The sequence below is a fragment of the Plecotus auritus genome (genome assembly GCF_963455305.1).
Source record: "Plecotus auritus genome assembly, chromosome: X".
NCBI classification, from domain to species: Eukaryota; Metazoa; Chordata; class Mammalia; order Chiroptera; family Vespertilionidae; genus Plecotus; species Plecotus auritus.
This window is the reverse complement of record NC_137784.1, coordinates 132691571-132704129: the sequence shown is the minus strand read 5'-3', so window position 1 is coordinate 132704129 and position 12559 is coordinate 132691571. Positions and strand designations below refer to the sequence as shown.

The 12559-nt window shown below is 55.2% G+C and overlaps 2 protein-coding genes across 5 annotated transcripts; both read left to right on the top strand.

The window, feature by feature from the left end:
• Positions 1-316: 316 nt before the first annotated feature.
• On the top strand, positions 317-4409 carry SLC10A3 (solute carrier family 10 member 3). 4 transcript variants are annotated; one of them, XM_080653729.1, is made up of 3 exons: positions 317-1124; positions 1684-1746; positions 2629-4409. In XM_080653729.1, the coding sequence occupies exon 3, from the start codon at positions 2752-2754 to the stop codon at positions 4177-4179; it is 1428 nt and encodes a 475-aa protein (XP_080509855.1). In that variant the 5' UTR covers positions 317-1124; positions 1684-1746; positions 2629-2751; the 3' UTR covers positions 4180-4409. The 4 variants fall into 4 exon arrangements, with proteins under 4 accessions (XP_080509855.1, XP_080509856.1, XP_080509857.1 ...); XM_080653731.1 differs by having other exon boundaries at positions 334-732; XM_080653730.1 differs by lacking the exon at positions 1684-1746 and having other exon boundaries at positions 323-1124.
• Positions 4410-5050: 641 nt separating this feature from the next.
• Positions 5051-7830, top strand: UBL4A (ubiquitin like 4A). The gene is made up of 4 exons (XM_080653728.1): positions 5051-5209; positions 5369-5474; positions 5668-5882; positions 5995-7830. The coding sequence occupies exons 1-4, from the start codon at positions 5141-5143 to the stop codon at positions 6103-6105; spliced, it is 501 nt and encodes a 166-aa protein (XP_080509854.1). The 5' UTR covers positions 5051-5140; the 3' UTR covers positions 6106-7830.
• The last annotated feature ends 4729 nt before the right edge of the window (positions 7831-12559 follow it).

Below are 12559 nucleotides of genomic sequence, written 5' to 3'. Positions count from 1 at the left end.
GGAGAAGGAACAAGGTCCGAACCCGGACCTGAGGCATCCCAGCGGTGCTAACAGCTAAGCCTGTGGCCCACTGCCCACGAGGTCGCTGCGTGTTTGGGATGAATGGGGCCCCAGTCCTGAAAGGGTGCCCCTGGTGACGATCACAGACCACTCAACCCGGCTCGCGCGCCGCCTAAGACCACACCCAGCAGCTACCAACTGCGACCAAGAAGGCAGCCAGATCCACGCTCCTGCGCCAGTGCGTCGCTACCAGATGCGTCACATCCGGTGGGAACGGCCCCAGCCTAGAGCGTTGAGCAGGCGCTGCTGAGGGGGCGGGGCCGCGGGTGGGGCGGGGCCTCGGGGAGGGGCTGGCCCCTGCGGGCCCGAGCTCGCCAGCGTCCGCCAGGCCCGGCAGGGTCTGGCGCCAGCGCTGAGCTCCTGGGTTGTGGCGGCAGGTGAGAGCCTCGGGCCGGAAAGGGCGGGAAGGAGGCGACCTCTAGCACCGGCTCTGCGCTGGCCCTGTCAGGCCAGACGGGGAAGGGCCACCGCTCCGCGTTCATGAGGCCTGGCGCGGCTGCAGGGCCTGGGAATGGCGTGAGGCCCCCTCTCCCCCCGCCGCGACCCTGGAACCCTCAGACGGATCGCGGACCTGTCAGCTGCGGGCGCGCCTCTCCTTCCGTCCCTCCCTCCCTCCCGGGTTCGCTCCTGAGCTCTGCCTGTGCCCAGTGCGACAACTTTCTAGACTCCCAGGTAGGGAGAACCCCTGGGTCAGCACTGTCATCTGCTCTAACACCAAATACTCGGCCGGTGTGGGAAAAGCTGCCGGCCTCGGGGTTCCCTTCCCTGCCTTGGGGAACCTCTGCACAAACTCTTCCGACCCTTCAAGCAGAAATGGCGTGGGACCTGGGTCAGACCCCTCTTGCAGTGACTCAAAGCCGCCCGCCGTACTGGAAGGACAGGGTCAATGGCCTGTAGCCTCCTCTCCCTTCTGAACTGATTCATGCCACCCCCGTGATTTCAGTCCCCGGTGTCTTCATCTTTTCCTTGTGGCTCCTCTCCACTTTGCTCCTCACAATACCCCCTCTGGTTTTCCTGCCTCTCTCTTCAGTGGTGGGACGCAAGGCTGGACCAAAGCCTCCAGGGTAAGTGACCCAAACTTCAGCAGAGGCCATGGCATCCCAGGGCACTAGGGTAGAGACTTTCCCATGGGTGAGCCTTGGCTTAACCTGCCTTCCACCCACGAATTCCCCTGCTCCCTAGTCTCACATGAGGGAGACCAGGGCCAAAGACTAATAGGACCTAGAGAGGCAGGTGCCTCTTCCCGGACTGGGACACTGCAGGGCATGAGGTAACCAACGGTAGTGATGAAAAACCGCTGTGTCCCCATCCTGGTTGCCCCAGTTCCAGCAGGCGATGTGACAATAGGGTGGGGCCGCCCAGATAAAGAAATGGAAGGAGGTGTACCTCCTCCTTTCACCCTGAGGCACCCCACCCCCTAGAAACACTCAAGTCCCACTGGGAGTTCCAAGCTCAGGTAGGACTGCATGTGGGCACGGGGAAGAGTCGGAGCAGAGACCCTCAGACATGATACAGCGGCTCAAATTCTAGGACTGCCAGAGGAGTGGGAGCTCTGCTGGGAGGAAAAGACCCCCCCCAGCAGCTATGTGGCCCTATCTGAGCCCCTCCTGCTTCTCCTTCCAGCAACTTCCATGAGGAGAGGGGACCTGCACCCTTCCAGACCCTCCATCACACCACTGTCAGCAGGTAGGATAGGCCAGATATCCATGGCAACACCTTTTACAACTGCATATCGGTGGCGGACATCAGCTCTTGGGGCCTTTGTCCTGATGGTCACCTGCTGTCCACACCACTTTGCCGATTGCTTTCTGCCTGATAGTTGGCACTCAGACGCCCTAACCTGCTCTCTGATGGCCTCTTGGATCTGGCCTGAGCCACTATTTCCCGTCAGCACCCTTTCTTTCCTCAGGCTTGTCTCCTTGTCACCCCTGGGCAGCCTTTCTGAGATTTTATCCTGGTTGTGCAGCTGTGTCTTTTTAAAAACATATTTTTAATTGATTTTTAGAGAGAGAGAGGAAGGGAGAGGGATAGGGAGATAGAAACATCGATGAGAGAGGAGAGCCCCCACTGGGGATCGAGCCCACAACCCGGGCATGTGCCCTGACCGGGAATACAACCGGCAATATCTTGGTTCCTGGGTCAACGCTCAACCGCTGAGCCACGCCAGCCGGGCTCTAGCTGTGTCTTGAAGCCGGTGGAAATCAGGCTAGCGGTGACAGGATTGGGAGTGGCTCTCCCGAATCCCTTGATATCAGGGCATCTTTGCAGGGTCACCGTGCTGGGGGAAAGCCCAGGGAAATCAGCAGGTCTGGGCAGGCCGACTGGGAACTCCCCATCTGTAGGTGGCCCCTGTGGGTTAGGGATGGCAAGCTTGAGGCAGTTGCGCTAGGGGATGGGGCAGCCGAATGGCACTCAAGAGCCAGCACTAGACATTGCCTTTCTGTTCCAAGGTTTGGGGCAGGGGGCCCCGCTGAGTCTCTCAGCAGTGGACTTCCAGGTCCCCCATGCTCCTGGGATCACCAGTGCTCGCCCTCACCAGCTACTTCCCTGTGTCCCTTCTCTCCTTAGGAAGAGCTCTGTCATCAAGGAAGGCCCCACCCATGGACCCTTCTCAGGACAACCCAAAGGCACCAGCGAGGCTGCTCTCCTAAGCCACAGAGGGCCTAGGCACACCATCCTCTGCCAGGAGCCATGGTGTTGACGATGAGCAGCTCCCAGCTGAGGTCTGGCCCAGGAGGGGGCAGTGGCTGCAAAGGCTCCCTAGGCATGCTCAGGGCTGCCCTGCTGCTTGCCAGCCTGTCTTGGGGGGCACAGGGAACAGCCATTGCCAACCTCAGCACAGCTCTGGGCCACCCTGGGCCACTGCCAGGGGGCCCCTACTTGAGCATTGGGGATGGCTCCGTGGTGGAGTTTGAGTTCCCAGAGGATAGTGAGGGCATTATTGTGATCTCAAGCCAGTACCCAGGCCAGGGCAATGGTCTAGGGCCCACCCCCACGCTGAGAGTTACCTCCTTGGCCACGGAGGTGCTGACCATCAAAAACGTGAGTGCCATAACCTGGGGCAGTGGGGGCGGCTTCGTGGTGGGCATCCACTCGGGCCTGCCTGGGCTAGCCCCACTCCACATCCAGCTTCTGGACCCCAAAGAATCCCCACCCACGCTGATCGAGGAGCGGAAAGATTTCTGCATCAAGGTCTCACCTGCCGAGGATGCCCCCGCCACTGTTGGCACCGACCTGGTCCACTTCTCAGAGAACCCAATACTCTACTTGCTCCTGCCTCTCATCTTTGTCAACAAGTGTTCATTCGGGTGCAAAGTGGAGCTGGAGGTCCTGAAGGGGCTCCTGCACAGCCCCCAGCCCATGCTGCTCGGCCTGCTGGGCCAGTTCCTGGTAATGCCCTTCTATGCTTTCCTCATGGCCAAGGTCTTCATGCTGCCGCAGGCCCTGGCTCTGGGCCTCATCATCACCTGCTCGTCACCTGGTGGCGGGGGGAGCTACCTCTTCAGCCTCCTCCTTGGAGGGGATGTCACCCTGGCCATCTCCATGACTTTCATCTCCACGGTGGCCGCCACTGGTTTCCTGCCACTGTCCTCAGCTGTGTACAGCCGCCTGCTCAGCATCCACGAGACACTCCACGTGCCCATCTCCAAGATCCTGGGGAGCCTGCTGTTCATCGCCATCCCCATCGTTGTAGGTGTGCTGATCAAGTCCAAGCTCCCCAAGTTCTCGCAGCTGCTGTTGCAGGTCATCAAGCCGTTTAGCTTTGTGCTGCTCCTGGGCGGCCTCTTCCTGGCCTACCGCATGGGGGTCTTCATCCTGGCGGGCGTCAGGCTGCCCATCGTGTTGGTGGGCCTCACTGTGCCCCTGGTTGGCCTCCTGGTGGGCTACTGCCTGGCCATGTGCCTGAAGCTGCCCGTGGCCCAGCGGCGGACAGTCAGCATCGAGGTAGGGGTACAGAACAGTGTGCTAGCCTTGGCCATGCTGCAGCTGTCCCTCCGCCGCCTTCAAGCTGACTACGCCTCGCAGGCCCCCTTCATTGTGGCGCTGAGCGGCACCTCGGAGATGCTGGCCTTGGTTATTGGGCACTTCATCTATAGTAGCCTGTGCCCAGTTCCCTGAGGCCCCTGGGCCAAGCTTTTGCCACCCTCCCCTCATGCCCCTACCTGACCCCCACTGCCCCAACAGTTCTTGTGTACCAAAGGCCTTTAGTTTTCATGCACTATGCACTCAGAAAAATCCAGGCTTATTTTTGTTACTGGTTTTTTTATTCTCCAGCTTTCAGTGCCAAAGAGGCCATGCTGAGTTACGTAGGCAGGCACTGCCCAGAAAATATATTTCAATAAAAGAGAGAAGCAAGCTTGGGTCTCTTCCAGTCTCTGCCCTTTGGGGCCTGAGGGTGGGGGGGTAGAAGGGTGTTGACTGAGTAGGTGTGGGCCAGGGTGGAGGACTGGCTGGGGTTACACGGTGACCTCTGTACATACTTTCTCAGCCTTTCTTCCCCACGCTTCCCTTCTGTTAGAAGTGGTGGCCCTTTGCTCTAGAATGAGCCGTGGGAGAATGAGAGCAGAGACCTGGCTCCCCGCCTGCTGCCAAGTTTACCTGGCTTCCCGCCGCCAGACTGGGAAGGAGGAGGCAGAAGGCCTGTGGCCAGTGTGGCAAGCTTGCCAAGGGGGGCCCTTTGTGGACCAGAGAGGCAGACTGGGTGACAGCAGCGACCAGCTACTCCAGCGGCTGCTAATGCGGGGCGAGCCAGGCCGTTCGCGGGGCGGGGCGAGCGGGCTCTGGCCCTCCCTCCTTCCCACCCCCAGCTCTCCACGGAGCCCACCTGGCCCATCTCGGTCCTGGCAGACCCTCCTGCACGATCGCAGCGGCGGGTTTGTCACCCGGGGCGGTCCCTGGGCGGGGAGTAAGCGGGACACCGAAGGGACTCCTCCTCCGGAGCCACGAGAGCAGGGCGGGCCGGAGGCGGGGCCAGGGCGTCGGGCGCGCCCTCTCGCTGCTTCCGGTGGCGGCGGGCGGTTCCGGCGCGCGCCCGGGGCGGCGGCGCGCGGCAGGGGGCTGGGGGTGCGTGTTGGCCTGGATGGACGCCGCTGCGGCCGCCATGCAGCTGACGGTGAAGGCGCTCCAGGGCCGTGAGTGCAGCCTGCAGGTAGCGTCCCCAGGCCCGCGATCCCCTCCGTGTCCGGGGCTCAGGGCTGGGCTGAGGGTGGGGATCGGGCGGGCGGGCAGCCGCGCTGGGGAGGCCGGGAGAGCCGCCTGCATCGGGGGCCGCGGGCTCAACCTCTGCTCCCGCCCTCGGCCTGGCCAGGTGTCGGAGGATGAGCTGGTGTCCACGCTGAAACATCTGGTCTCGGAGAAGCTGAACGTTCCTGTGCGCCAGCAGCGGCTGCTGTTCAAGGGCAAGGCCCTGGCAGGTAACGGGGAGAGGAGGTGACCGGGGAGCCCTGCATGAAATCGTGGTCGGGTGTCCAGGCCGAGCTAGGGCTGGGGCATCGGCCACTTGACTCTCGAGGCGGTGGCTGACCCCCTCCTCAGCCAGATGCCACAGCAATCCCTGAGGCCGCCCCCACGCCGTTGGTCATGACTTCATCGATCTCTTTTTGGCAGATGGGAAAAGACTCTCCGATTACAGCATCGGGCCCAATTCCAAGCTCAACCTCGTGGTCAAACCTCTGGAGAAGGTGTTACTGGAAGAAAGCGCCACGCAGAAAGTGGCCGAGGCCCCGCCCCTGCGCCCACCGGCCTGGCAGCTGATCGCCAAAGTCTTGGCCCGCCACTTCAGTGCTGCAGATGCCAGCAGGGTCCTAGATCAACTACAGAGGGTGAGAAGGGTAGCCCCAGATGCCCACTCCTGTCCCAGCTGCTCCCACCTGCCTCTGGCCTGGTGTACCCCCATTGGCACCCCCCTGAATCCTCCTGGCATTCTCTCCTCAGGATTATGAGAAGTCCCTGAGCCGCCTGACCCTGGATGACATCGAACGTTTAGCTAGCCGCTTCCTGCACCCCGAAGTCACTGAAGTTAAGGAGAAGGGGTTCTCTAAATAAGATTCACGGAGTGTGGGGATGAGCCCGGCCAGGCTGCAAGCTGCATGTAGCATTAAATGTGTTCTCATGTTGCAATTTGGCTTATAATACTAGCTGGTGGGTACCCAGGAACTTGTACCCGGCTCTTGCGAGGTGCCAGGCACCGCTGAAAGCACTTGACCTGGGTTGGCTCCTCCACCTCGAACAAAAGGTGGGACGGCCAAGACTCCTTGCAGCGAAGTGAAGGAGCTCAAACCCGAGTCCAGCCAACTTCTCTAAGTGCCTCAGGATGAGAAAGAGAAAGGGGCTGTCTGGAAGATGCCGAGGGATGGGCTTGGGCATCTGGTGTTGAGCCCACTGAGACTAAACCCTCAAGTGATTCCTTTGCAGACCTCTGGCAGGTCCAGCCTGGGTGGGAGGCCGAGTGCCAGCCAGTCCTGGGCCCCCCAGCTGCTGCAGCCAGTGTGCACACGATGAAGGAAAAGCAGCTTGGGGAGTCGGGGGTGAACATCGCCCAGCTCTGTGGTGTGACCTCAGGCAAGTCCCTGTGCCATGTTGGTCCCCAGCCATTGACTCTGCCCAGTGAAGGCCACTCCTTAAACCTCACTCAGTTTCCTTCATCCTGACTCCAGACCTGGGGCGGGGTGGGTGTCTGCAGCGGCCCTCCCCTTTATGTTCCATAAACTGAGGCCAGAAGCCAAGCAATAGCCAAGCATGGCCCAGACATGGGGTGTCCTGGCCCTTCCTGTCAAGCTCTTCCCTGGGCACCCTCTGTACTTGACTCCCACTGGACACGGGTAGTTCCTGCTCCTTAAGGATGACAGGTGACTGGCTTGAGGTGACTCAGCAAGGCAGTGCCAGAGCCAGGCCTCAGCCGGGCCCCCATGCCATGTGCTCACCCACAGAATGGAAGCGGACCCTCCCCCCACCACGTGTGCACAAGGGCTTTCACTTTGCACGCCCCTCACTGCCCAAAAGGAAACCTCGGAGTGCCAGGGAGTGGGCAGAAGCACAGCCTGGTGGCACTGGTCCTCCCACCTGCCTGGTATGTGGGCACTAGAGTTCACCTAGGCACCTGCTCCTTGGAGGAGGTCACCCAGGGCACTTGAGGCTGGAAGGAAGCCGTGTGCACAGGAGGATGGATATCCGAGCCCTGCCACCCTCCCTGCCTGAGGCCCTGGGCTGGGAAGACGGACAGAGGCCATCTGGGCAATGGATTTGAAGAGCAGATGGAAGCCCCTGGCCCCACCTGAGAGCTGGGAATATCAAACAGCAAGGCCTGCGTGGGAGCCCGTGTGATCTAGCAGCTCACGTGACAGACTTGCCAACGCTCTCCTTTATTCTGAGTCAGGAATTTTATGTTGAAATTTTCAATAGCACTAAAGGTGAATGTGAGACTTTGATCCAAAAAGGACTATTTCAGCCAGGCTGCTTTTGGTTTCCAATCATTGGTTTAACCATAAAGGAAATTGGTTTAAACAATAAAGGAAACTTACCGGTTTACAAAACTGAGAAGTCCAGGGGTATTGGCAGCAGATGAACAATTTCACCAAATACCCAGTTTCTTCCTACCTCCCCTCTGCGCTCTGCACTGTCTGCTTCATCCCAGGCTGCCGCCTCAGGAGCAAAGATGGCTGCCTGCAGCTTCCACTGAACCCCTCGTTCATAGCCAGCACCTTCTCGCCCTGTAGCATAGCTTCTTTCTCACTTGCCTCCAGCAAATAAACTCATTTTTATTGGTCAGAACTGGGTCGTGCCTCCAATCATTTTGTCCAGGGGCGGGTTGCGGTGGGTAGTGGGAAGCCAGCCCCCCTGGGCACGCATGTGCTGTGGATGGGAGAGGGAATTCTCAACAAAAGCCAGGTCCTCGGGAAGGGGAAATGGCCCCAAGTGGCAACTGTCACTGTAGGGGAGTGACACGCAGATGCACGTTTCAGACAGACCCTAGAGGTGGTCTTTGAGTTCCTTGTGCCAGTGACTCCCAGCTTGGGGGTGACAGCCATCTGGTGGTTAGGAGACATCTGGGCAGTTGGACACGGGGGTCAGGAACTCAGCAGGGCGATCAGGCAGGATGTAGAGACAGGAGTGGAGTCCAGGGTGTGTGATGGGAGCCTCAGTAAAGGAAGAGCTGATGGAGCCAGGCCCAGTCTGATTCCAGAGCCATCTGCAGCCTTCTGTGATCGTGGGTTACCTGTGGACAGGACATCCTAGAAGCTGTGAAGACGGATGAGGTGGCTTCCCAGAGAGTGTGGCGTGAAAAGGGGAGAGGACTGGGCCTTGAGGAACTTCACCAGCTGGAGATGGAGTAGAGGCCGGGAACAACCCCACATGCAAGGCCACAGGGAGAGCTAGCTCAGTGTCAGACGCCAAGAATGCCCTTCCAGAGGGCTGCCAAGAGGCAAAGTGAGGGCAGGCCAGAGCCTCCGCTGCATTAGTAACCAGAAGGTCATTGGCGCCCTGGCCACTGTGGCTAAGTGGTTAGTGTCAGCCTGTGCACAAGAGGGTCCCGGGTTCTATTCCTAGTCAAGGGCACATGCCTGGATTTCAGGGGCACATGTGGGAGGCAACCAAATGATGTGTCTCTGTCACGTCAAAGTTTCTCCCTCTCTCCTCCTCCTCCTCCTCCTCCTCCTCTTCCTCCCCCCTCCCTTCCATTCTCTAAAATCAATGGAGAAAATGTCCTAGCTCCTCGGATGAGTTTTTTTTTTTTTTGAAAAAAAGGTCATTGGCGATTTTGGGGGAAGAGGGGGGCAAGAAGCAACTACTGTATGGGGAAGGGAGGAGATGGTGACAATAACTGGGGACCCCTCATTTTAGAAGCTTGTGTATGGCAAGACAGAGATGGGCAGGTTGGGGAGGGAAGGGCAGGCAGGAAAGGGAGGAAATGCTACAGCAGATGAGTGATGGGAGGCCCAGATGGGAAGGGACCAGGAGGCTCTGGTCCAGGCCCCATGCTGTCATGAGAGGAGACGGGACTCCATGTGAGGATGGAGCAGCCACAGGCCGCACTCTGCCTTTGCCCCTAGGGCCTAGAGTCTGGGGATGGCCCCATGGACACCTGCAGGCCCCAATGCTGAGATCCTTCAATAGGTGTCAAAATGTTTACTGCAGCCCGGCGTGGCTCAGTGGTTGAGCATTGACCTATGACCCAGGAGGTTACAGTTTGTTTTTTTGTTTGTTTGTTTGTTTTTACTTTTGACATTTAAATTTATTTACTTAATTAAATTTATTATTCAGGAGAGCACACGCTGGGCCTTCATTTTTTAAAAAATATATTTTATTGGTTTTTTTACAGAGAGGGAGAGGGATAAAGAGTTAGAAACATCGATGAGAGAGAAACATCAATCAGCTGCCTCCTGCACACCCCCTACTGGGGATGTGCCCACAACCAAGGTACATGCCCTTGACTGGAATCAAACCCGGGACCCTTCAGTCCACAGGCCAACGCTCTATCCACTGAGCCAAACCGGTTAGGGCTGGGCCTTCATTTTGAGGAGTTTTATAGACTGAGCATTAGAGGAGTATCTTAGTAGAATTCATCAGCTTTATGCTCCAGGAGGTTACAGTTTGATTCCCGACCAGGGCACATGCCCGGGTTGCGGGCTTGATCTCCAGTGTGGGGTGTGTACAAGGCAGCCGATCAATGATTCTCTCTTATCATTGATGTTTCTATCTCTCTCTCCCTCTCCCTTCCTCTCTGAAATCAATTTTTTTTAAAAGCTTATACTGCCATCCCCAATTTCAATCCAGCATCACAGTTCTTTGCCACCTTCCCTTATTCCAAAGTGAGAATTTTCATTCCCGGAAGCATGGATATATTTACTCATTGGCTCTACCAGATAGAGTCTGTCTTAAAGCACACCCAAAATAGCTTCACAGTCACCTCATCGCTGCCATTGCCGACAGCAAACACCCTAAGAGTGAAGCCAGTGCCTTTTGTCCTGAGAATATATCCCATGAAGGGAGCACAGTCAGACAGCTGAGTTTAAAAGACACTTGCATCCTTGTCGCTGTGTGGTTTTGTTATAAATTGGATAAGCAATTAGACTCATTTTTCTTTTTATTCAACTTTAGCATGCGATTTTCTCACTCTTTCAAATGTATTTTTGAGCATTTAAAATATTTACAGCCTGGCCAGCATGGCTCAGTGGTTGAGCATCAACCTATGAAACAAGAGGTCACGGTTCGATTCCTGGTCAGGGCACATGCCAGGGTTGTGGGCTCTGTCCCCAGTAGGAGGCGTTTAAGGAAGCAGCCAATCAATGATTCTCTCTCATCATTGATGTTTCTATCTCTCTCTTCCTCTCCCTATCTCTCTGAAATCAATAAAAATATATTTTAAAAATTTTACAATGCTTCAAAGTCAACAGTATATTCCAAGAAATCCTATACCCATGCCAACCTCCATAGGTGACTATTTTCATCAGTTTTGAATTTCTCCTTCCTGTGTCTTTTTTCCCAATAAGTATGTGTGTGTGTGTGGGGGGGTGTGGGTGTGTCCTTTGCACTCTGCTTTTTTTTCACATAACAATGTATCCTGTAAATCATCTCATTTAAAAATATTTTTTTAATTGATTTCAGAGAGAAAGGGAGAGGGAGAGAGAGACAACAACATCAATGATAGAGAATCATTAATCGGCTGCCTCTTGCACGCCCCACATTGGGGGTCGAGTCCGCAACCCAGGCATGTGCCCTTGACCAGAATTGAACCTGGGACCCTTCATTCTGCAGGCCGATGCTCTACCCACTGAGCCAAACCAGCTAGGGCTAAATCATCTCATTTTTATTAGAGATTTTCATTCCTTTTTACTGCTGCTTAGGACTATTGAATGAATGTACCAGAGTTTATTTCACCAGTTCCCTGCTGATGATGGACATGTACGTTGTGTCCAATAACGTTATGTTACCAATTATGTTACAGGGAGTAACTTTGTGCATGTCATTTTATATTTGTGAAGTAACTGCCTACAGGGGGATTGCTGGGTCCAAGACAGTGATCAGTTTTGTGCGTATGTAATTCTTTGTTTCATTCAACAGGGAACAAATGACCTACTCTCTAAACTGCACTGAACAAGAAAGGGGCATCAAAGATGATATATTAACAATATATAAGTGAGCAAATCAAGGTTATAATTTCAGGTGATTAGAAATGCTATGCAGCAAATTTAAATGGGCAAATGTGATGAAGCATGCCTAGGGGTAGTGTTAGACTGGTGATCCAGAAGTCCTCTCGGAGGTGACATTGTACTCAATATCGTAATGACAAGAAGGAATCAGCCATGGCAAAGTTTGGGGACAGTCTTCCAAAGAGAAGAGCAAATGCAAAGGGATAGGGGCAGGTCACCCCTGGTCAGAGCAGAGAAATGGCCCCAGAGGCTGCAGAGAATGAGGAAACAGGCAGGTGGGGGGAGAGGGTGAAGGAGTTGGGAGCCAGACCACCCAGGGCTTTTATAAGCTACAACGAAGAGTTTGGATTTGATTCCAAGGGAAATGGGAAATAATTTTAAGATTTTAAGCAAAGCCCTGTCAATGTTGCTCAGTAACCACCTATGAACCAGGAGGTCACTGTTTGATACCCAGTCAGGGCACATGCTGGGTTGTTCCCATGTACCCTTTTTTTGGGTAAATATGTTTTTTAATTGATTTCAGAGAGGAAGGGAGAGGGAGTGGGAGAAACAGAAATATCAATGATGAGAGAGAATCATTGATTGGCTGCCTCCTGCACATCCCACACTGGGGATTGAGCCCACAACTTGGGCATGTGCCCTGATGGGGAATTGAACTGTGACCTCCTGGTTCACAGTTCGAGGTGCAACCACTGAGCCATGCCTGGCTGGGCAATAAAAAAAATATTTTTTAAAAAGATTTTAAGCAGAAATTTGATATGATGTGGTTTATATTAAAAATGAAGACCTAACCCTAGCTGGTTTGGCTCAGTAGATGGAGCGTTGGCCTGCAGACTGAAGGGTCCCGGGTTCGATTCCAGTCAAGGGAACATACCTGGGTTGCGGGCTCAATCCCCAGTAGGAGGCGTGCCAGAGGCAGCCGATCAATGATTCCCTCATCATTGATGTTTCTATCTCCCTCCCCCTTCCTCTCTGAAATCAATAAAAATATTTTTTTAAAAAATGAAGACCTGGTTTTGCTGTGTGGAGAATAGGCTCTAGAGGAGCAGGTGTAGAGAAAACCAGGTAGAAAGCTGTGGAAGGAGTTCAGGGAGAGGTGGTAGCTCCCACTGGAGACTAGCAATGAAGAGGGAGAGAAGTGGGGTGCTTAGGCTCTGTTGAGATCCAATAGGATTTAAGGATACAGTTCAGCTTTTTGCCCTTCCTTATGATTATAAGGAGGAAAATAGAAAACTAGCATGATCATTACTTTAAAAACTTATTTTTTATTAAAAATTCATATAATCCCTAACCGGTTTGGCTCAGTGGATAGAGTGTCGGCCTGTGGACTGAAGGGTCCCAGGTTCGAT